General features: G+C 43.1%; 1 protein-coding gene across 5 annotated transcripts; it reads right to left on the bottom strand.

Moving 5' to 3' along the window:
- Positions 1 to 347: 347 nt before the first annotated feature.
- On the bottom strand, positions 348 to 25,106 carry PDCD11 (programmed cell death 11). 5 transcript variants are annotated; one of them, XM_074545166.1, is made up of 37 exons: positions 25,037 to 25,044; positions 24,933 to 25,000; positions 23,861 to 23,975; positions 23,131 to 23,268; positions 22,670 to 22,837; positions 21,899 to 22,060; positions 21,212 to 21,335; positions 20,707 to 20,888; positions 20,074 to 20,181; positions 19,429 to 19,635; positions 18,983 to 19,107; positions 18,310 to 18,370; positions 17,483 to 17,629; positions 17,110 to 17,361; positions 16,170 to 16,313; positions 15,267 to 15,467; positions 14,543 to 14,713; positions 13,935 to 14,151; positions 13,006 to 13,146; positions 11,942 to 12,057; positions 11,248 to 11,768; positions 10,713 to 10,775; positions 10,158 to 10,266; positions 9,537 to 9,626; positions 9,106 to 9,208; positions 8,418 to 8,595; positions 7,715 to 7,771; positions 6,817 to 6,939; positions 6,407 to 6,529; positions 6,039 to 6,234; positions 5,525 to 5,653; positions 5,171 to 5,311; positions 3,848 to 4,098; positions 3,053 to 3,221; positions 2,629 to 2,782; positions 1,911 to 2,076; positions 348 to 1,247 (listed from the first exon to the last, which is right to left on the bottom strand). In XM_074545166.1, the coding sequence occupies exons 3-37, from the start codon at positions 23,960 to 23,962 to the stop codon at positions 1,076 to 1,078; spliced, it is 5,511 nt and encodes a 1,836-aa protein (XP_074401267.1). In that variant the 5' UTR covers positions 23,963 to 23,975; positions 24,933 to 25,000; positions 25,037 to 25,044; the 3' UTR covers positions 348 to 1,075. The 5 variants fall into 5 exon arrangements, with proteins under 5 accessions (XP_074401267.1, XP_074401268.1, XP_014131092.2 ...); XM_074545167.1 differs by having other exon boundaries at positions 23,861 to 23,970; XM_014275617.3 differs by having other exon boundaries at positions 24,933 to 25,106.
- Positions 25,107 to 25,146: the final 40 nt, after the last annotated feature.

The following is a 25,146-nucleotide window of genomic DNA, read 5'->3' as shown; positions in this document are numbered from 1 at the left end:
GATCCCAAAGGACTTGGGAATGAAATAGATGCTGAATCATCCAGCCTTGCCAGCACTGGGCATTCACAGAGGCAGAAGAGCTGGGTCCTGCAAAGCTCTGATTTTGAGTTTAGAGTACCTACAATGAGGAAGACTCTTCAAGTTTGGTATTTCAAAGCTAGGGTCTACAGTGGCTAATCACATCTGTTTGCTTACCCTGTTTCCCCCTGCCTCAAGTTCTGCCTCTGTAAAACACTGGGCTGATCATATCCACATCTCAGTGGAAAGTTAGAGGAATACAGAATTGTAAGGATAAGGACCATAAGGCACTGACATCAGTGACAGCTTTTTCAAGTACCCAAAACACCTGGCTTTTTCCAAGCAGGTTGGGATGTTTTTTTTTTTCAGCACAGAAAAAACACTTTTTTCTTTGACTTCTCTTAAGAGAAAATGACTACTGAAAATCTGTCATCAATCCCTAGCAACGTGCTACAACAGATGGCTGCCCAGAGAGGTTGTGAAGTCTCCATTCTTGAGGAAATCAAAACCAAACTGGAATAGAACCTGAGCAACCTAGTCTTGCTGATCACTGATTTGAGCAGGAGCTTGAAGATCATCATCAAGAGGTTCCTTTCAGCTTCACCTATGCCCACCATCCAGTGTTGCTCTGCCAATTTCTAGAGCACAAAGGCACCTGAGATACATCTTTGGAAGTGTTAATTCATCCAAAAGACAGGAATCTTCTCTGCCATCTTAACAGTGAGAAAAATCAAATTGTAAGACATTACTGTGCTTAAAAGCAGTGTCATTACTGCAGCATTTCCCCAGGAAAGTAAAACAGGTATGGCTGATGTTTCTTTTGATTATAAACCAGTCTATATTTAAAAACATGTCATCAACAGGATTATTTGTAACTTCTGGACAAAGCTGCAAACATTTATCAAATCTTTTCATTTGTTTGTTCTTTCCAAGCTGGTTTGGTCACAGACCAATATTCTCCAGAAACTGTGCATGGACAGTCACAGCAGAACTCCGCACTCCTCAGTTCCCACACTGCATGGAAAGCTAAGTCTCTCTGCTTTCACTTGCACCACACTTAGGTGTCAGCAAGGGAACTCTTGGTCTCCACATACTCAAGTGCTGCTCTTTTAACAGCCAGGACACGTTCTTCTGTACCAAATTTCTTCTCATAATCCAGGTAGCGTTTGAAGAAGAATTTCATCTTCTTTGGTGCCAAGCTCAGGTGTATGACCCTCTCAAAGATGTCTCTGCAAGAAACCAAAGTGATTCAAATCATGTTTGTGACAGCACTCAATGTAAGCCCTGTACCATGTCTTTTAACAAAGAGCAGAAAGTCTGGGGGGAAACATTCAGGGGAAATTGCTGCAAAGTGCTGGTGCTGGAAGAAAAAGATTCCTGACAATTGGCCAAAATCTCAAAGTAGAAGCCTTCTACTTGCTTGCTGAACACTAGGGCTGCTGGTCAACTTAAACAAAAGATCCAGACACTGCATTGGACCATGGATTCATTAAGTGGATGTGGGAAATTACTTCCTTTTTTCACCTCTCAGGAAAAGAAATGGAAAAAATATGTTTTTCCATTTTTATGTTACAAAGATTGATTATTCAAGATTGATCTCACCCTTCAGATATAAGGCAATCCCTGCAGAAGGACAGGTGAACCTCAGTGCAAGGCTTCTATTTCTGTCATGCAGGCCACAACTTACAAAACAGTTCCCCTCTGCCCTATGGAACTTTTTGGAGTCTCCTCAGTCCCAGCAAGAATAAGCACTTCCACACATCCCAGTTTTGGGAAAAAAAAAATCCCTTTTGCTGTGCTGTGGGAAGCCCTATACAACCTCACACTGCAGGGTACCTCTGCTCTTTTCAGGTGTGTTCTGCCCCTTCCCAGCCTGCTGCACCACAGCTCACCGGATTTCCTTCTGGCTGCCATGCTTGATCATGATGTCCATGTAGATGGACCAAATGTCTGTCCTCTTGGGATAGCTGCTGAGGGTGCTCTCAAAGAGGGCCTTGGCATGTTCTGTGTCCCCAGAATGGAATTCCAGCTGTGCAAACCTTGAAATGACATCCACATCTGGGAAAAGTAATGACATGTTAGGGTATCACAGCAACTCTCTTCCACATGATCAAACAGGAGGGAGAATTACACAGAACAGAGGCAGGCACAGACAGCACCATCTCTACCCAGAGACAAAAGATTCTGTTGTAAAGAGGTTCTGGACTGAGGTGGGATCAAAGTGGGACACAGAAGGGTCACAGTTCACTTCCCATTTCAGCTCTCTGTGGAAGAGGAAGGTTTGTTTTTATATTCATAATGTATCATGCAGCACCCATGGGCAGTCCCAGAAACCTGAGCTTAGACCAAGTGAACTTTTCTAGAGGGCTGTAAAACTCAAAGCTGCCTTTGATTTGGGTGCTTTGTTTTTGTGCATCGCAGCAAATTCTATTTGGTGCCTTTAGCAGAGGTGCATTTAGCAGTGACATCCAGCTTGAAAGTTCCCCACCCTGAGAGTCAGCTGGCTGCACTTTTCACTCACTACAAATGCTGTCACAGGCAGAGATATCAGAGAGCAGCCCAGCCCCTGCCTACATAAGGTCCACACTAAGGCTGGGGCAGAGAGCTTACGTTCTTTGGTGGGCAGAGCCTTGAGGGCACGCTCCAGAAGCCTGTGTGTAGCCTCAGCCTGGCCTTGCTTGAGGAGGAAAGAGGCAAATTTCAGCCACACGGATTTCTCCTGACGAAAACGCTTCAGCATGGTGTGGTACAATTCTTCTGCTTGCTGGAAGGACAAAGCTGGGTTACATCACACATTCATAACAAAGCTTTGTAGGTTTAAGACTTTAATTCTTAGGCTGGGTGTCTCTGAACACTTATGACATAAAAGCAAGCATCAATACATCCTTGCCCACTTTCAATCACAACCATTAATTCTAGTTAAGAACAGGACAGGCCCAACATCTGACAGCTGGAAGCTTACACAGGCAGCATTTGCAGTTTACTGGCATGCCTGAATGGGATACATGCCAGGGATCTGCTTGCACTGTCTTACCTTGTACTTCTCAGAACTGGCATAGATGTCACACAGATGCTGGAAGACTTTCAGAGGCTCATTGTATTGAACTGCCCTCTCAAAGACCTTCATCAGTGTCTCCTCAGTACCATACATGTTCTCCAAGTTCAGCAGAGCTACCCAGACATTCAGCTTCTCCTGTTCTTCCCTTAAAGCAGATGTAAACAAGAATATTCAGCCTTTTACCAGCCTTCACCAGGTTTCTGCAAACTAACCTACACAGAGTGACTGACTTTTAGCAGGCCTCCAGGACAAGAAACAGGACACACTGCTCCTTGAAACACCATTTTTGAAATAGAGCACAGCAGTTGATTCACACTACAGTCTTTATCATTGTTGTTTGTAATTAAAAACCAGAAGGTTGAGTCAAGAAATCACAATATACTTAAACATGCAGTAGAGATGATTTAAGGTACAGCCCTACAGCAAAAACAACAGGAGTTTCACCATTTGTTTCATGTTTTGATTCAAGGACATCACTGGCAGCATTATGCTCTTCCAAACACTTCTGACTGCCCAGAAGAATGTCTGTGCACTCAGTGACACCTTCAGGAGCTCCTGAGCTCATGACCTGCAGCAGGTCAGTGGTGGTGACTCAAGCCAGACCTTCAAAGGGCCAGCTGACAGTTGCTACCATTTAATCCTTCTGAGCTCACTAAAACACTCTGTCACTCCACACACAGACTCATACTGATCGTATCAATGTTCTTCCACCACAACTACCCCATCATGATTTATTCTTTGGGGCATAGAGAGTCAGAGTTCCATTATTACCTGAAACTGATTGTCTTAAGTGCTCTCTCTGCCACAGCTCTGGCCTTCTCAATCTCTGTGGCCTGGAGGTGGAAAGCCATGTACTGCAGCCAGAGGATGGAGCTGTTGGGACTGCCCAGCACCAGGCGGTCGAAGTCATCGGCGGACTGGGGCTGCCGGCTCGGGTCCATGAGAGCCGCCTCCACTTTGCAAAGCTCCTTCTCCTTCTTCTGCTTCTCCAGCTCCTTCTCCTTCTTTGTTCGCTTCTTTAGCTGAAAGAGCAAAACAGGAGGACTGAGGAAGGGCAGGCATTTCATGGGGGAATAGGCAGGTCCAGCTGAAGCACAGCCAGACTTCAGTATGTCCAAGGCTAAGCAGTTTCCACAGGAAGAGGTGAGGCCAACTGTTTAAAAGAGGATAAAAATGATAAACACCCCCCACCCCTTCTTACACAGCTCACACCTCAAAGAAGAGCAGCACTACATGAAATTCCTTTTTTTTAAATGAAATTCATTGAGGGACCAAATAGTTTGCTAGTCTGGCACACCAGCTGCAGGATCCACACTTTGTCCTTCCCTCTCATTCTTCCATCTTTACTCCCCAGGCCAGTACTCACTATCACCTTCCTATACTCTGTAAAAATCTGACACAATTTCTCCCCATGTACAACTGGGTGTGCTGCTGGATCACTAGGGGGACTCAGGGCTAAATTTGGAACTCACAGTGCCATAGTTCTCTGCCTTGTTACCTTGGGCAATAAAGCATCAGCCATGCATTGCCTTTACAGAGGTGAGTTTGAGGGACAGGGGAAATCCTGAAGAGCAAACATAAAAGAAGTTCATGAGCTTGTTTCTGATTTTGCTGAATTGCTCTCACGGGAAAACCTTTCTAAAGGTTATAGCATAAAAGAAGATTCTTTTTTGGTGTTTTTGGTGTTTTGCTAAATAAGAAGACTATAACTGAAAAGGTTTTTCACCTCCATGTTGTTCTGTACATTTATGCCACTCAGGAAAGTAAGAAACAGAGCTGACATTTAATAAAAAAGGTTTGTGTTCATGAAAACATTTGTTTGACTCTAAATACTTATTTATTTAATATGTCAACATGAGAAAACCTGTTTTTCATGCAGCCATGCTAAAATTGGGCCTTTTCTCCTCTGCTTCAGAGGTACTTGCTACTGAAGTCAGTGATCAAAATAACTGAACAAATTCTGTGTCAGCTGCCAAAGACGTTCCCTTCTGTTAAAAGGCCTTGCTACAGGGCAGACAGACATGCAAATACCAAAACATCACATTACAGCCACTGTGTGGTGTCTCCTGTGCAGACAATACAATTACACAGTACCTTGGACTGTACATCCTCCTCCTCCTCGCTCTCTGAGCTCTCTTCCTTCTGATCCAGCACAGGTATATCCATTGCATTGTCTTCATCCCACGTGAAGCCCACGGAGACTTGCAGCCTGGGAGCTTCACCAGGCTTCCTTCCCTGTTTGGAGGAAGACGGAAAATGCCCTGGGTTTTAATTTCAAGTTTTTTAACTGGGATCAGACAACTGCTCTTTGCTTGTGGCATCTCTCCATTCAGTACTATTGACTTCTTGTACTTTTAAAGTTAAACTTTACACATAAAGTTAAACTTGACACATATCAATAGGGCTAGAAGGTCATTTCAGGCTCATGTTCTCCTCCAAACTTCTCACCGTAGATTTCTTTTTAGCTGCCTCTTCCTCCTGGTCATCCTCTTCCTCCTCACGGTAATACACCTCAATTCCACTGTCATTTTCATCTGCTGGGCAGATCTTCTTCTTCTTTGGCTTTGCCTCCTGCAACTGGAAATGAGTGGAGGGCAATCCTAAAGGCAATTCTGATCACAGAGTAAAGAGCCAGGCAGCAGAGAGAGAGCAATACCCTGGCACAGCATCCCCCCTCTTCCCTCTCAGCTAACAGACAGAGGAGAATAAACCCACACTCATCTACATGGAGTGCAAAGACCAAAGGGACAGGAAACACAGCTGGGCTATAATCTCAGTGAGCTCCCACCCAAAAGAAATAGTTTTTGATCTCTGTAATGTCCAATGCAATATAACCTTTTTTTTCCTAGTCTGTATAATTTTTCAGCCTTATCCTTCTGGGATGAGACTGGGATCTTCCCAGTCTCTTCAGTATTTGAACCAACAATGTCCTTTAGAGTATCCTGTGCAATCACACCCATACCTGACCACTTTCATCATTTCCTCTTCTCCTTTTTTTCTTCAGCTTAGGCTCTTCTTCTTTTTTCTCATCATCTGTCTCTCTTTTCTCTTCCTCTGCTCCATATTGTGGTAGGCCTAGGGATTCAGGCAAGACACTTGGCATCCCAGTGTCCTCAGGCAGGAGAGAGAGCTCAATATGTTTTTCTTTTCTATTTACCCTGTGGTGCATTGCCAGGAGTAACAGGACAGAAGAATAAGAAAAAAATCAGAGCATTTACAATGACTGCAAGGATCTGAACTTCTTTTAAACCTTCCTGTCTTTTATCCTCCCTCTTTCCATCCTCTCCTCTCTTCTAATTCATAGTTCCTTTTAAAGAACATTGGACCTACCCAAGTACTTTGGCAGTGAGCAGTTTTCCTTCAGGCAGGTACTTTTCATATAAGGAATGTTTCTGCACAAAGTATGGAGAAACATTCTGGAACAGAATTCGGCCCAGGAGAGAACTGGACAATCTGAGAAGAGGAAAAAAACCAAAAATAAGTATTCTACAGCAGGAGGAAAGCAAAATAAAGGGCATTTATGACATCATCAGTTCTATAAAGTGTCTCACTAACTTTCCCTACTTTAATTTCACAGGCTCAGCACAGTATCCATGACATCTTGCTTTCCACAAGTAAATTCATTTTGCAACCTCACATTATGCCAGAGACCATGCCCAAACAAGATTCCACAACTGTACACTCAAAATAAGTTCTCCAAGTCTCATCATTTGCCAGAAAAATTTTCTCAGGTTACTCACCCAAAGAATACACCTGATGGAGTGATTGATTTGACATAGCCTCTCACTAGCTGGCCTTTTTTAACATCCTTAATATTTGTTATTTCAATATCCTCCACTTTGCTGTTTATCTTTGGATTTAGCCTAAAAGAAAAGAGAGGGCAGAAGTTAAAGCACTCATCTGAGTAATTCACATTCTGCTCTGGACAGCAGAAAATACATCAGTATTAACAACAGCTAGTACTCTCTGGAAACCATAGTGGATCAGAGGCACCCTTCTGTTTATTGAAATGTACTAATGGACTACCTGCACCTCTGCCAAGCTCTACCTAGCATTAGGGAATACACATGCTGCTGCAAACAGAGCCAAACACATCAGCCTGGCTTTCTCCGACACTAAGAAAATGAGGAGAGCAAAATGCTGTCTGAAATTTTGCACAGCATTTGCTTGGTGTTTTCCCCACTTATTTCTAAGATAGCTAATTCCACACTTTTGTTCCATAAGGAAGACAAAGCAAGAGGCTCAGTTTTAAGAGACATTTTGGGCTAAGTCTATTATTTAATCAAAACTGTTAAAATCCAGCTGAACATTGAAACATAACATGCTTGTATTGCAAATTCAGTGTTAGAACTTTCTTCCCAAATAAGCAAACAAAAAAGATAAGGCAGGCCTAGAAACTGTGACAAACAGAAATTAAATCTGGACCCACTAGCGCAGCTTTATGTTAAGTGTCAGGCCCTTCAATGTTTGCTGATTCACAGGAAAAAAATCTTTCTGAAGTAGGAACAAGTATCACCCCTTACAAAAATGCATCTCTTTTAACACTTCTCACTGATCTTCCCAAACAAATCATAAGTGTATCTCATGATCATTTTTTTCACTAGTAGGAGATTAACAGACTAGAGGGATGACACATACCGGGACTGCCGGAGAGACAACTGGATTTTACCGTTCTCATTGGAGAGGATGTAGCACCTGCATGGCAGAGGTGGGGGAGAAAACAGAAAGGTTTTTTACACACTAAAATAAGCCACAGGTGGAAAATAAATACTTGCAGTAGCAGAAAAAGAAACACTCTCTTCCTTTAAGGACTTTCTATCTAATACAAACCAGCATGACACAACAGTTCATAAAACTACATAAAGGACTTTTGAAACATGTCTACTTGACTTACTCAGTCTCTACTGCCAGGAAAAAAGAGTTAAAGATTGTTACACCTGAAATCACTTGGCCTGTTGCACTCTCCAACACTCCCAAAAAGTATGTGAAGCAGGGAAATGCAATTGCTTGTGCAAATGTAAAAACAACTCAATTGCCAAACAGCCCACAGAACCACTGCAAAGCTGGGATGCCTGGCTACCCTTAGCCCCATCAGCACCTTAGCTAACAGAGTAGCTACTCTCAAAAAGACAGTCCATGAAGGCAGCTGAAAAGGAAGGCAGCTTCTTCATAAATGAAAACTACAAGACTTTCACCCAAGCCTTTACAAGGGAAGCATCACTTCTTCGCCCCAGACTGACCTTATAGTCTGGCACTACCTCAAGGCAGTGAAAAGCCTGCCACTGAAGGAGGATATTTCTAAGCCTTGCAGCTTGAAGGAACAAGGAAGACAATTACTGACCTGACAATCTTGCCAACTTTGAAGTTCCCCAGAGGATCCTCTGTGTAAGTATCATTCAGGTGAAAGAGGCTGACTCTGCCAGCTTTCCCACCTGGCAGTGCAATGGTCAAGCCAACATGTGGAGTCACCTTTGTTACCATGCCTACAGAGATGGTATCCTGCTCCAGTGACTGAATTCCTGGAAAAGGTGGAGGGAAAAGGCTTGATAATACTTCAAAATATGAAGCAAGAGGTAGTAAGTTAGTGTAGCTAATTTTAGTTGCCTAGTCACATATCAAACCCACAAACTTTTGGTAAGGTGCAGTCTATGCAATCTCTGTTCACAGCCTGTTTGCCTTGGTAGCCCAGACAAATGTAACCTTTACTTGCACAATTCCCATATCCAGAGTAACTGACAAATGTTGATAAATGTACCACCTCTCATCTGAGATTAGAAAGGAATATGTTCAGAAGGGCTTAGAGAAGGGCTCAGTCTGTGACACTAGGAAAGTGATTCTTTATTCTAGAGATCTGACTTTGCTTGTCTTAGATGCTGCTCCATCTAGGTCAGGTTCCCAGGGGTTAGTTCTGTTCTACAGAGAGGCACAGCTTGGCTCTGGAGTGGAACATCATCTGAGGAGTCAATGCAGGCCCAACTCTGAGTAAAGCATCACATGTGGTGGGGTCCTCTGTTAAGGCTCCACAATACCTGTGAGTGACAAGTAGAGGCATGTTTCACTGGCATCTGTTCCAGTCACTGTAGCTGATATTGCCTGGCCACTTTTAAAGCTCTTCTCTGGATGTTTTAAGACCTGAAATAAAAGACACATTTACACTTATTTCCAGAAAGGAAGCTTTGCACAACTCTGACAGTGTTTCCTCTATGAACCTTTACACTTCCTACAAACATCTTTGATGTGCAGTTGACTGATAGCTCAGCACTGCTTCAATGGCTCTGCTATCCTGAACTGAACCAGCTACAGGCACAGAACTTGCTTGTCAGCAAGGGGCAGCAATGCCTAAAGGGCAGAGCACTGGGCTGTGGGTTCACATGGACATCAGAAATGTCTACAGCCATTATTTGTGGCCAAGCATATGGGAAAAAAAAGCGTGTGTAGCTCACCAGTAACAGCCTCTTACCTTGGTGTTCAGAGACAGCAGCAGGTGAGGAACTCTTCCTCGAATGTCAGGGGCAACTTCCACCTCCAGCCAGTTTTTGAGCATGTTATACTAAAAAGACACCAAATAAGAGTGTCATGAAGACATGAGACCTTGTGTCATGAAGACATGAGACCCCGAGCATGAGACCTTGGGGGAAAGAAAAACCTTCTCTGGCAGGAATTTTTCACTAATTTTTAAGGTTAAAAAGAACTAGCCTAGCCTTGGCTTCTGCACCAAGCAAGAATGGTGGTTCGGATTCTGTTCTTAGAAGCACAACACTGCTGTGGCTCACAGGCAAGTAACCTCAGGAGTGAGTATACTTTGTGCTGGTGGCAGACTCCAAGGCCGTTTTACTAGAGCCTGCTGGCAACAAACAGGCATGTCCAAGAGGACAAGTCAGCCTGACTCCACCAAGTACCAAAAATTTTTGTTTCCTTCCTCTACCTTCCCTGCAAGAAGGGCAGTGCAGTTGCCACAGGCCACTCTCACAGTTAATGAGGACCACAGTCTTCAATATTTAAGTCTGAGCTAAGGCCCCCCCAAGGTCACACCCACTTGCTGTCTCCCCCAGCACACGTTCTAAGAAGACTCTGAGCACACCTTCTTTACAAAACAGGTGACTGTCTGTCCAGCATCGTAGAGTCCAAGTTTCTTGAGGGAACCTTCTTCTTTAAGGTTCAGCATTGCTGTGAATTCCCCTTCTTGTTCACTGTTTGCAAAAGAAGAAAGAGGACATCAGTACAACAGCTTTGGTCTAAAGATGAAGATGGAAGTTAGAAACCATGGGGAATGTGGTGAGCTGGTACTACTGTGACAATGTCTTTCACCCCTCCCCAGCTGCATTTTTTCTGCCAGGAATTCATTCTTCCCTGATCGTAAGAGGAAATCTTTCTGACAGAAATAGACACGAGAGAGTCCAGAATGGCAGAACCTGAAGCCAAAAGGACAATCAAAGGAAATCGTGTGCTAGGAGAGCACTATGATATTTAACACAGCTAAGGTCAAGAGAGAGTAAGAGGCCTTGCCTCACCGCACTACATGTGGAGGTCCTTGCTCACAGCCAGCTCCTTCATGAATGAGAGGTACAAGGGATGGAACATCCAAGGATACAAGATCTGTAAAGCGTGTGCAGACAGCACAAAGGCCAACACTTACCTTGGTCGAATGCTGAGCTCTGGAATGGATTGTGTGAAGTGTGGATGGGTGATTGGCAGGCACCTAAAGAAGAGGAAAAGGATCAAAGTTTCTCATGATCTCCCCAGGCCCACATTTAATGCCTCTGTACTAGCAAAAAAACCCCAGGTGCAAGCCCTCTAAAACTGCAAGAGCTTTCCAATTCCAATTCTTCCTATCACTACTGCAGTAGCAATTTAGGTAACCAAAATACCCCAGCCCATTTAGTCCCTGGGGCCTGTATTTAAGGTTTCAACAGGATTTTAAAAGTTTAGACATCTTTTTTTCTTGCAATCTATACTCTAGATAAACACAGTGGCACAGGTAGAAAGCTTATTTACTGAAAGCTGAACCTGGGATAGAATATAATAGCAGATTTCCTCAAGCCTCAACTACTCCAGCAAAGGCAGCTGTAACAGCATCTGTTGACAGAGGGCCTAGATGACCTCAACTGAAACACAAACTGTTTCATCCTTTGCATTCCTCCAGAAGCAAAACCATGTACATGTCCTCCCACCTGTGAGTATTCACATCTCTGCCTCCAATAACTCGAGCAGTCACTTTCTGTCCAGCTTTCAGAGTGGAAGTAGGAAAAGAGCCTATGGGCACTTCATCCAGGATCCGGGACGCATGGATTGAACCTGTCAGCTTGTCATCAATGGCAACAGTGACGTGGGTGGGTTTGACAGATTTGACGGTACCGGTGACAACATCCCCCGGGGACAGCGAGTGCTTCACAGCAGGCAGCATCTCCTCCAGCGCTGTCTCTGACTCGTTCCGCACCCTCACAAAAACATTCTTCTTGGCTGGGCCCTGTACTGCTAACAAGACTCCATGCTTGTTCTCCTTCACGGATTTTAAGGTGGCAGAGATTGTCTGTCCCACCCTGAGTTTCTCCGAGTCGAAGCGGAAGGTGTCGTTGAGGTGGCAGGCGATGGGCACAGCTGCCAGCTGGCCTGTTTCCGGCAGAGACGCGATGGCAAAGTGCTCTGTGATGTGCTGCACCACTGCAGAGTGCTGCGAGCTCTCTCGGAGCCGCTAGACACAAATGGACAGACAGAGTGACTTCCCCTGCTGAGATCTGGATTCCCTCCACTCTCTACCTCCCACAGCTCTAAAGGAGGAAACAGCCACCCTTGAAATTTATTAATCAGCTACAGTTTGCCTGACAAGCAGAAACACACCAACCCAAATACTGAACACATACTCACTCGCTTGGGCCTTTGCTTTAACAGTTCTTCCCGAAGAGAAACAAATACTTCAGATGTGAGGGCATCCACATGAAGGATCAATGCCTTCCTTTTCTCACCAGGAGCAATATTTTTGTCTGCAAATGAGAATAAGGAGATTATATCCTGATGACAATGACGAATTCTGAGCAACTGTGATAGAGCTACATGACAAACATGTAAGGTTTAATTCCTGAAGACCAAAGACTGCTTAATTACTATTGTATCTGAACCAAATTAGTACTAAACATATAATAAGTCTATTTAAGAACAGATTCTTCTAACATTAGTGGCAATGAGGAAAAAAAAGAGAGCTTTGTATTTGGAAAAAGTCTGATCTTTCTTGGAAAAACAAAGTTGATTTTATGAAGACACTACTCTTAAATAATAAAGACAGGGCTGACTAAAAACAAGGTCAAGATAACATAAAAAAGATTTTCCCAACATTTGTGCAAAACTCTCATCAGTCTATCTGTTGCTAAGGAAAAGAAAAAAGAAACTCTTCTGACACAAAGTGCTGGGGTTATTCTGCTGAAGTTAGAGATTTATCTTACTTTCATGGTTTATTCATTACTTCAGCAAATATATGTCTGGTTTTGCACAATATGACACTTTTCTTTAATTTTTTAATTGGAAAATTACGGTCCTGTTTTAAAGTCATTGATTTTTCAAGAAAAATTGAAAGCAATTTCAGATGGGTATTCCTTGGAGTATGCTCTTTCTAAAGGAAGAAGAAAAAAACCAAGAAAGCTGGAGCTTGTATTCATACTTGTCTCTATACAGTTTGGTTCAACTAAGGATCTCTGAGCACAAGCTAGATGCCCAAAATATGAGACAAAATTAACAGAGGCACAAGGAGGTTTATATCGTATTTTCTGAATCACACAAATGGGCCAGCAAGACATTGGGAAACTTAACTACTCTTCAAGGCCATTCCTACTCCAATTAGACTTTCCCCTATTAGTTCCTCATCAGCAGAATCCATTTTAGGAGAGGTTTCAAAGTACAAGACTGAAAACTGACACAAGCAAAGGAAAGACCCTCACCTCCCAAATGGTAGCGAGTGGCAGTTACAGTCAGGCCTGTGACAGAGCTGCCACTGAACAGTGCTGAGCCATCCTCCCTCACATCCTGCACAACCAGATGCACCCTCTTCCCAGGCACCAACTCACAAATGCTGGACTCTCCTAAATAAAGGGAAGAAAAAGTGGGAAATCAGTTTTACTTATGTTGTTTCTTCACAAAACCAAGACAAGCCTTCACATTTGTTCAGTGGTACATGAAGCATTAATCTACCTTCATAAGGGAAAACAAAGCCTAGGCTCATGAACCTGTAGAACTACAAAGTAAATTCTAAGAGTTAATCAAAGCAGAAACCCTTTTGTGACATTAAGGACCTAATAATTTTAGAGAATATTTTCCTATCTTATACGAACACTGGCACACAGCATTGCATTTGGAAAAATGTGAAAGCAAAACAGATTAACACTAGAAGTATAAAACAGACCAGGCACTTCACAATTACAGAAAACAAACATTAAAAATTACTGGATATAGAAAGAATCTAAAAAGAGAAAGTCAGAATTTGATAAAAACACTAGAAAAACAGCATGTGAGAAAACCTATAGGAGGACCTATAATGCATGTAGGTAAATCTATTTGAACAAACTCACCCTTCATGTGAGTACTGTGTTTGGGTTATCACAAGCACTTGACCCAAAATCAATGCAAGAGGCTTAGGAGACTTCAATGAAAAGAGGAATTTCTTTGGCTTGTTCCAGCTGTACTTACAAAAAGCCTCTTGTCAATGGCAGACATGGCACACACATCCTTTTTCTAATAAGCTACTTTGGGAAGTGAAGTCTTTGCTTAAACTGAACTTTCTTCACCTAAATGTTTTTCTTTTCTTTTTCCTCTAGAGCACCTTTTTTTTTTTTGACCTGATACCCTTTAGCAGAACATTCCCAATCTTTACCTCTTTTCAGCAAGTCCCTGATTTCTTTCAGCTCCTTGAAATACTGATTCAGGAGGCCAAAGCTCTCTGCAGCAGAATCTCCTGAGCTGCACTCAGACACCTTCAGATTGAGGAGCACACGCTGCTTCTCCTCATCAATGCTCATCACCTTGGCAATCACAGTCTGTCCCACCACAAAGTGGTCCTTGGTGTCTGTCACAAACTTGTCACTCATGCTCTGTGCAAAGGAAGCAAAGGCAAGGTTACTGAGCACAGCTGATACTGATCAACCACCCACAGAGCTGTTCAGCAGGGTTTGAGTTATGACTTCATGTAAATGCATAAGAGAAATTAACAAAGACTAAGAAAAACCCACCAATTAAAATTAATTACTGAGATCACATGAAATCCTTGTTGAAGCTTAAGCTCACTTGAATGAAGTGCTTCATTTAATTTTGGAAGTAATTTAAAAGGCAAACCTGAACCCTTTTACCCTGCAGCAGGAAGCTGTGCAAATGCAGGGCCTGCAGCCCAGTTGCTCCCTCCTTGTTACTGTACCTTTGCTAAAACCATGTTTCAAGCAGCCTGATCACACACATGCTGCTTACTGAAGGGGAGGCATTGCTTACCACTTTAGGTGCCAGTCCTGTCACACCAAAAGGGAACTCCACAAACACTCCAAAGGGCATCACATTCCTCACATAACCAGTCAACAGCATCCCAGGCTGGATTTCAGAGAAGCTTCTTACAACTTGCTCCTCCTGTACAGCAGAAATAACTGCAGACTTTCTACTCAAGATCTGAACAATCATTTAAGAAAAATGTGTAAAGGTTAATGAAAGCAGCACGATGCCAAGCAAATCTCTCAGTGCTGTTAACTACTGGGCTAAAGCACTTGCTGCAAGTTAGAGAGTACAGGAGTGCTAAATGCTGTAATTCCAATTTCTGTCTTGGTCTCCCCTTTACAAAAATTTAGCAACTCATGTCTCTTAAACTGCTCAGCATTAATGATACATGCTTCACAGTAGCAGAAATATCAACTTCCTAACAATTCAGTTCAGATTTTTGATATCAAAACAGCAAATTTTTCCCAAGGTTGTGATAGGTTTAACAGCCCAGAAGCTGGTTGGGAAAACAAGTCAGCTCACAACCTAGTTCTGAAGAGATTCTAGCCCCAGCTGAGCCCCACTTCTAGAACAAGTTATAAAGCCTCTTTAAAGTATCATTAGCATGGCAGGCACTTCCACCTCACAGTAACTACAATAATCTTATGTTTGTTACAGATACTCTGGAATCCTAAGAGATACCTCCTTCCCCACACTTTGTTTGCCTGGTTGAGGTGGCAAAGGATACAATGTGCTCTCCCTTGTCACTTAGATACATAACTCTGGGCAGGACATCTCCCTCTTGAAGACAGTGCCACAGGAGCTTGGCGGTAGCAACAAAGTCAGAGAGGTGCAGCTTGGGGATCCAGGCTACCACATTGTCTTCATCTTCTAAGATGGAAACTTCTAAACCATTATCTTTCTTCTTCAAGATTTTCACATCAACCATCTGAAAAGAGAACAAGTACAGTGATATAAAATTCCAAGTGTTTTTGAACTCATATCTTTTGATGCACAGGGGATGGGATGGGATGTGTTGCAGGGGATCTGACATTGCCTCCCAGCTATACATGAAAAATTCTCACATCAATAGGGTTGAGCTAAGAAGCATGGCAACACTGCAGGTAAAATAAAAACTAATTCTCAGCTCCCAGAGAAATAAAGAGCTGGAAACATTCTCTTGGTTGTGACTTTTCATTTGAAGGGTGAAGGGAGTAATTTCATCAAGACTAGAGCTGTCCTGTTCCTGCATTAGCAATATCTGCAGGGAGTTGGAAACTGTTCATTGCGAAAACAGAGAAACACTTCAAATTTCTCTAAAGCTGTTCTTTTCCAGGGAGCAAAAGCAGCTGGTTTTGGAGCAAGAAAATCAGCAGCATCCAGAAAATAAAAAAAGAGGATTCCACCTTTGGAGTAGGAGCACTAATTGGTACCTCCAAAAGACTTTCCTGGTACTCCTTTATCCTGACCTCTGAAAACTGAGATACCATTTTTGATCCAGGAGGTCAACCACACAGTAAGAAATGCACATTTAATACTAGTTCCTGATCACTGTAAGCTTCCTTGAAGCAAAGTTGTTCAAAGTGACACCAAATCATATGGAAAATGAGTAGGAAAAGGCTAAAATGCAATCAGTCACTAAATCCAATACCTCTCCTACTTGGTACTTCATTTCCTGTTTCTCCTTTGGAGTACATTTCCATTTGTCCCCAGGGCCAGGCTTGCTTGATAATCTGAAGGACAACAAGAGTCTTTCCTGCTGAGGCTCACATTTTAAGACCATTACTTTAAGAACCTACAGGGAAAAAAAATTTATAAAACACAAGTTAAGTTCAGCTGACCCTCCTCAGTTTGCTACCACCACACAGTACACTTTTCTCTCACACCTGAGGATAGCAGGCCAGTGCTAGAACTTAACAAGTTCAACCACAGACAAAATGTCCTTCTGATCACACAGAGGGAAAACAGATGTATATAATCATTAAATGATCTTCTGAAAGCATGTACCAGGTCTGTAGCAGAGTTGAGAATAAAATCCAGATCTGCAGTCAGAAATTCTGACTAGAAAATTACCTTTCTCCTAAGCCAACCAAAAAATAACAAGATTAAAGACAAAGAAAAGCACCAGAAAAAATAATGAAGAGGGCTGAGATCTCTGTAACTTTGCCCACAACAAAAACCAGAACTGTGAGTAACACACTTTCTAAAGTGCCTGTAATTTGAAACCAGCAGGATAACCAGAGTAACACTGAGGCAGAAAACATCATCCTTATGATTCTGTAGGTAAGAGTTTAAACTTCCTTAGGAGAAACAGCAGAACTTGAACTCCAGACTTCTACTGAGAATCAAGTTACATGACCGTGTTCTCCTGCAGAACAGAGAGAACCTAGAAACAAAGACAAGTCAGACATAGCCAAAGAAGAGCTGCCCTTTTAACAGCCTACCCTGTTTCAATGGAACACAACTAATAAAGTGAAAGCACATAAACATCTCCTGGTGTAGCTGGTTCCTCAGGAAAATCCACATTGAAACCAACTGCAGATTTCTCTTTCACATTAAAATACATGGCACTGCAGAGATACATTAATTACCTGGCCTTCATAGAAGACTTTATCTGGACAAGATATGGGTTCCGAGCCCAGCTCATTCTTGGGTACCAGACCTTTGACATCATTGTAGAACTTCACAATGCAGCCAAACTCCCTTGCACACACTACAAAGCCATGTGTGATCAGGCCTGGCTTTGCATCTTCGTAATTTGAGAGGACTGGAAGCTTTGACTGGACGAGACTTTTCTTTAGAGTAAGGATCAGCTTCTTTCCTCCAGGATTGCACTCTAGTACCTACAAGAATGGAGTACAGAGGTTCAAAAAGCATGTCTGTCCTTGCCTGATCAATTCAGCTGCTACATACTCAGAAGAGAAGAGTGCAAAGCAGCTGAAGACCCTGTCCGGCAGCTCTCACCCGACACTTGACTTCATCTCCTATGCTGAACTTCTTCTCAGGCTGCTTCAGGATCACATCAGAGAGATGGAGGGATGGCACAAGTCCTCTAATCCCATCAGCCACTTTCACCTGCATCCCAATGGGTTTTAGAGAGAGCACTTTGCCCTAGGAGCCAAAATAGGGGGAAAATTGGTGAATTCAGCATGAAAAGCAGACTGTGGTCAGGTAGGAAACAGCTGAGACACTACAACACCTACAGTCACTAAATCTAATCACATTCAAAAAACAAAGTAATCTTAGATCAAACTACATTCCACCCAACTAATCTGACCCATTAACTTTTATATACTTCATAAGGTTGTTGTACAGCTTCTTTTCTTTAAGCATAGATTGCTTCTGCAAAATCCCTATTGATGCCAGCAAACTAGAATTGTTTCCAGAGACATATACAATACAGCCATGAGTCAGACAAAAAAATCATAATGAGTAAATTTCTGCCCATCAGTTCACTATGATTGTTCAACCATGAACTTTTACTTTGACTACATGACTGCAAGGCAAGTTTTCATTTCTTTCACTCCAGTCTTTCTAAAAATACACTTATGGCAACAAATAAATGACTGACCATAGATAAAATTTGACTGCCTTTGCCATCATGAATAAAAACATGAACAAAATGAGAAGACTATTGCATTCCATTAATCAAGTCCTGCAAGACAAGGTTTTTCTCATTTTCTTCCCAATAGTCTGGATCAGAAGCTGGACACATATATTAGGCAGAAGGAGTGCACATTGGCAAGATCACTGTTTGAAGTACAACATGCTCAGGTCCTTCAGAAGCTCACCTGCACCACATCACCTGTGTGGATATCCTGGTACTGCAGAAACTGTGCTTCAATAATCTGGCTAGAGAAGAGACACAAAGAGACCAGTCAGTGATCTTGAAGGAAACTCAGGATAAGACAAGACAGCCCCATCTCTGACTTGTCCCAAATAGCCATTATTCCACACATTGCCCAGTGTTCTACAACTCCAGAGCTGTGTTTTACTCCAACTGACCAATCTCCCAAAACAGCTCTTAGGACACAAAGTTTAGGGAGGTTCACCATGCTCCATTCCAGGTGACAGTCACACAGTTATGGCCTCATGAAAGGAGAACCCATTATCTGCTTTGCTTAAAGCCACAAAGTTGGAAGTACTAAGAGGGACTTTATAATACAAATGAGCTGCAAGATCAAGGCTCGATTTCCTGCTGAGCCATGGTCTTCTGACACAATCATGGCAGAACTAATTTAGCTTCCTTGTGCCTCAGCTCACCAACAATACTGATGGTGTCCCAATTCCACAGAGTAGGGTGAATATGTGCAGGATGCCCACACAAGCTGATGTGCCACAATATAGATACAAGTCAAAAACCCCAAATAGCAAGTTTCAGTCCAGCAAAGCAGTATAATTTTCCACTCTCAAAAACCTTTCTAATTCTTCAACCAGTTTTCTGGGAGAGTCTGTCATACTCACTTCTTCAGAGATACAATACACATCTCATCCATCAGGCTGTAGTCAATGATACGACATTTATGTTTGCAACCTTCCTTAAATGCTTCAGGTTTAAAGGATTTTCTGGTTTTTGAAAGATGCTTCAACTAGAAAAGAAGGAATAACAAGTGAGTGTTTGGAAAGTGAAAGCACTGATATGGGCCTTAGGTTGAAGTGCCAGCATCTGACAAATCTGTTTCTCTAACATTCTCTTTGTGCAGGTTTCACCAGCTCTTCCACAACAACCCTCCTACATTTAAATTCAAACAAGGGGATGTATCATTTAACAAACACCTTGCATGCTATCTTAACTTTATTGTATTGCCTCACAAAGAGGATAAAGGCAAAAAATCAAACCCTCTCCCAGCCCCCTTTCCCAGCAGGCTAAGATAGATATGGAGGACTTGCCTCACCAGCCTGGCACTTACCCGTGCAAATGCCAGAATGCCATCATCAAGCTCAAAGACGGCCCCAAACTGTTTGTAGAAGGCTTTCAGGGTGGCCTCCTCCAGCACAGCCCCCATGAGCTGCCCAGGGAGCTGCCGTGGGGCTCCCCCGGCGTGCAGGAAGGGCGGGCGCAGCGTGAGCCGCACCGCGCGCGACGTGGGGTGTACGGACAGCACACAGGCCTTCACCTGGAACACAGAGTGCTCACTGAACAAAAGGGGAAAAGGCACCTCACTCATGCTCATGGACATTCTGCTTGCTACCTCAACTCTCTGTCCACATGCAAGCATTTTCCAGTATTGCTGCTAAGACATCACTCGCTTCTAACAGCCTCACCAAGGAGGGATTTTTGCTTTTGTCTGTTTTTTATGGACTAGGCTGGTATCAATGCAGGGAGGGGAACATGACCACACAAGTCATGTTTCTATTCCTTGCAGATCTCCAGGCTTCCCAAATAAGTCTTCCAGGAATGGCTTTGTTCTTTACAGCTTCAAAGCAGTCACAATAGTAATTCAAGTAAAAGATATGAAAGAAGCTATCGGCCTTAAGATTCCACAGAAATGTTGGAGAAGTTATGTTGCTTCCAACATCTCTTACCAACTCCAGGCATCCTCCACCCTCCTTACCACTTGATCTGGAGAATAGCTCATGGATTTCTCTGGGTCCATGTGCATGAAATCCACAATGCCAGTAAAGTAAGACAGAAAAGTCAGTTTCAACCCAAGTGGGGCCACCTAGGAAGGGGAACAAAAAGATGCCAAAAAAATTTCCACACTCAGTTTTCATGCAGCACAGAGAGCAATTCACACATTTCAAAAAATGGCACTGTCGGTGTTAATCAACAAGCATATCACAAGAGACAGAAAAACTGCTAACAATTCTGCTTTGCACACTGTTGAAAAAACAATCCTTCTGTTTTTTTGATAATGTTGTGCGTATTCTGAAGACTACTGCTATTCTGTTGAATACTTCAGCAGTAAAGGCCAGAAAACACAAAATGAATCCTGTTCTGTTTCAAACTCATCAGCAGCTCCAGCCTGAAGCCTTTATACTCAGGGCATCACAACCAGAACTGAGATCAGAGCTCAGGTGAATGCAGTGGAGGGAAGTGTCCAGCAGATTACGTTTGCTACTGCTAAGTTACTGAGACCAACCAGAAATTTTCCAGGGCATAAACTCTCATCTCTGCCTCACCTGTCTCCTGCCTTCAACAACATTCAAAAGACCAACCCAACAAAAGCAACCCAAACCAAGCTTACCTTCTGCACTTGAGCTTTCACCACCAGCCCTGGCAATAAATTAGAGAGTGCCCAGTTCTGTCGCTCTGTGGCAATGGATGCAGCCACCTCCGATCGGTCAATGGACAAACAGACCACCCTGCCCTCATTCTTCACTTCCACAACCAGGCAGTTCAGGTTCTGGCCTATTTTCAAGTCAGGCCCTACAAAGATAAGTCACAGCATAAAACCTCTTGCAGGAACACTCAGTATTTCCTCCCACTCATTCCAAAGATTTTACAGAGTTCCCTCTCAATCTATGTGAAGTTTACTGCAGCAGGGCTTGGAACACAGTCTGTCAGATCACAGGCTGAAACACAAAGGTTTGCTGCAGACCAGCCAAAAAACTGCTGTTTGCAGCAACCTGCAAAGACCCCCCTTGACCCAATCCCACCAAGGTGCACTAAACCACAGATATAATAAACTCTAATCTTTGTCATTCTTGACCTCCATTTTAACCATCAGATCCTCCTGCACTACTTCTTACCTTTCTTGGCGGCTTTGATGTAATTTTTGGCTTTCTGATGAGGCAGGAAAGCATGAGTTCCAGTGACACCAATATCCATGAGGTAGCCATGGTCTTCCACACTCAACACAGAACCAGAGAGCAGCTGTTGGGAGGAAAGCACTCCAACTCAGCAATGCAATGAATCAACTGGGTCTTTAATGAATGAACATATGGTAAGAGATTCACCACTCAAGTACTCCCGTGTTTTGAATGGACCAAGAACTGAGCTTTTCAGAGCAAGAACTACATTCTTTCTTATTACACAGCTCACCTAGCAGTGAGGACTTCACTCTACTTTTATCTTGCTATACACATAAGGAGCTCACAAACTAGTAGAAAATAATTGTGATGCTCAAAAATAGCAGGTGCATACAATAATACAGCTGTAAACGCAAAACAACCAACCAAGCACCTCTGCAAGCTATTTCATATATTACTCTCTGTAAAAATTAACAAAGAAACCTACTCAGAAAGAAATCTTTAAATAATTTGGCCATATTGAATCAGAATAAAGTTAGTTCATTTCATGAATGACAACCTGGAGACAAGAACTAAACCCACCCTCTCCTCACAGGTCACTTCCATAGTGGGAGTACTCTGATCCCATGTAAGGACAAACTGAAATGCAAGAGCCCTGAGAGACTTTGACACACCCAGACAACTTACCATGCCTGCTGCTAGTGATGTGGAGTTTAGGCCCTTGTTGACCTTCTTGGGGTCAATCGATAACTTGACACTGCGGCGTCCATCGTCACTTTTCTCAATGCTGGTCACGATGCACCTGACCAGTGTCCCTGGAGAAAACAGGTCTGGGAGAGAATTCAGCTCCTGCCCAGCAACATGATCAACAGAGAAACATACAATTTTTACAATGTTAAATAACATAAGGCTAGAATTCATTATTGAAGCAGATTTTGAAAACAAAATCCCGTAAGAAAGTCCTGTTTCTCTGTCAACACTTGAGTAACAGGCAGGAAATGCCACAAACACCAGGATCCCAACAGAGAAGCAGGGATGACACTATGTCATGTCAGCAAGGCTGAGAGGCTTTGCTTAAAAACACTCTGTGGGCTGGAGTCAGGAGAGTGCAGCTGAGGAAACATCTACAGAGCCAACAGTGACCCTAACCCAGCCTCCCCCTTCAGCAGGGAAAAACACCACCAGCAAAGGGGTAGTGATAATCCCACATTCCACAGCATCTCGGGAAAACTTAGGCACTGTGGACACCAAACAGACAGGGTAACTGATTATTTCATTTTATTTTATTCTAGCAGTCAGCTGTTACCAGGAAACTGCAAAGTTTGCTTGGAAAATCCAGTTCCAAACCAAGGTTAGGTCAATGTCAGGCTCCTAAGCAAGACCTCAGAGTTGGTTCTGAGGTACTAACAACACTCTCTAGCTCCAAGCACAAATCACAGGCCCTGTCCCAGGTCTCACCTCCAGGACTTCTCCCTGGGCCACCTGCTTGCTGAGCAGGCTGCTGTAGGCATCGCTGATCTGCGTGACTGGCACAAACCCGGAGAGGCCGTTGGGCAAACTGACGGTGAGCTCGTAGTCACTGACCTCTTTGATACAGCCAAGGAGCAGCATGCCCTCACTGAGTGCCTGGGAGAGCAGGGAAAACAGCACACTATGGGTATCTTGGCAAGTCAGTGACAACAGGGGGATAGGCAGGTAAGTTCTGTACTGGATCTCAGATGTATTTGGCAGTTTAGGGAGGAAAAACAGGAAAAATAGCATACTATGGGTATCTTGGCAAGTCAGTGACAACAGGGGGATAGGCAGGTAAGTTTTGTACTGGATCTCAGATGTATTTGGCAGTTTAGGGAAGAAAAACATGCCATTTTTATATAGCCCAGCAAAGAGAGGCACACAAAATCAAACACTTATGCACCAACCTCAATTGTGAGTGGTCCAATATTCATAACATCGTCTTTAACAGCAGCTTTAATAGTTTTGTCTGCCTTGAACCTTTTTGGCTTTTCTGGATCCTTCTGGCTCCTTTTTCTTTTCTGGGATTTTTCTTCATGTTGAACCTAAAGCAGATTACAAGCACAGAAGGTTAAAAAATAAAAGTGGACAAAAAACCAAATTTTGCACTATGACAGAACTCTGCTGCCATGAAGAAAATACTGATTCGGACAAAAAAAGAGAACTATCTTGCTAACTGCTGTCTGTCTACATGAAAGTCTTCCAAAGTACCTCCTTTGGGCTGAGGCTGATAATTTATAAGGCTGAATCGAGGCTAATCATTTATAAAGCTCAATCATGGGAACAGAAAAGAGTGGTGCAAGAGATCTGCACCACACTCTACCAACAGAAAGACCAACTTAGCCTGCATCCAGTAACACCAGGCTCACCATGCAGCACCTTGGGATGAGATGCTTGTGGGAAGTTTAAAAGCTACAGCCTGATCAATAATTCTGACTGGACTTTCTCAGTCATCATATTCAAGATGTAACAGGTATCAGGGATCTTTCAGAGATCAGGAGGATGGGATGTCAGCAGACATCTATTTTTGGGAGTCCCTTCTAAAGTTTACTGTAGAAGTAACAGGTAGAGAGGGCTGCAGTCAAATTCTGACAGTGGAAGAGCTCTGAGAAATTAACCAAGAGCATGCAAACATACATCAAACAAATTGTCCCGCTCTGACTTTGGCTTGGGTGTTTTTCCTTCCGCAGGTTTCTTCTGGATGCCCCCTCGAGGAAAGTTTTCTTCCATGGATGCCATGATTGCAACTGCTCTGGGACAAATGATCAAGCAGAAATGAAACACAGAGTTACTGTGCGTGTTCCTTACAAATACTGAGGTGACATGAGTGAACTACCCCCAAAATAAGAAAGACTTTGGATGGCTGCTCTAGCTAGTCAGGGACAAAACAGAAACTCACATCCAAATGGATTTATTTAACACTTGACTACAATGAAGTGTTGCAATGGTCATATTATAAATAAATGCATATTATATAAAATATGCACATCCATAACACTTTTTACTACTGCCCAGCTCCACTGAAGTATTACAGTATTAATTTTTAAGGCACTTAGATACATCACACATATATTCATAAAACTGCTTTAACCATATGTTGCCTAAACCAATCTTTATTGTATTCAGTGCCTGAATTTACCAGCTTCAGTCATCAAGGAGAAAGCTGTAAGCAACACACTAGATAAACCTGGCCTGCATTTTTACTTTTTGAACGCTAGTTATTAATTAATTAATTACTTATGATTAATATGACTTGCTACTTCTTTGTCTAAGCCATAAGTATATGTATATAAGATAGTATATGTATATAAAATATGCATATAAAATAATATATAAAACCTTACTATTTCAATCAATAAACACTAGCTTGCTTATTAGGCCACAATTCACTTCTTACTACCACAAATAATAATAAATTAAAGTAGTTGCTACTACTGTAATATTATTGCTTATGGCACTTATACTATTACTTACACCGTTGCTTATTATTAGCCAACAGTACTTCTACAAAAAACAGCGCTGAACCCCTATGCTGACAAACTTCAGGCAAGCTGTTAGACGCACAAAGCTTCTTTAAATGGAAAGCACATGACAAAACGAAAGCCGTCAAGGCACGCTTCACCTCTGGGCTCGCTGAGGAACACATACACACCTCCCACGGCAAGCAACCGAGCCGGCCCCGCTGGAGCGGGCAGGGCTGGCATCTTACCTGCCCGGGGCCGCTGCCAGGGGGAAGCACGGGATGGGGACGGTTCCCGGACGGGGATCGGGATCGTTGCCGGGATCGTTGCCGGGATCGTTGCCGGGATCGTTCCCGGGACGGAGATGCGCAGACGGCAGCGGGAGGCGCACGCGGCGCCCGCCGGAAGCGGCACACGGGGCTGAGGGCAAAGGGCGGCCGGAAGTGGCGCAGCCGCGCCTCA

Source organism: Zonotrichia albicollis, chromosome 7 (genome assembly GCF_047830755.1).
Source record: "Zonotrichia albicollis isolate bZonAlb1 chromosome 7, bZonAlb1.hap1, whole genome shotgun sequence".
Lineage (NCBI taxonomy): Eukaryota > Metazoa > Chordata > Aves > Passeriformes > Passerellidae > Zonotrichia > Zonotrichia albicollis.
The sequence above is the reverse complement of the archived record's forward strand: the minus strand, read 5'-3'. Positions and strand labels throughout refer to the sequence as shown.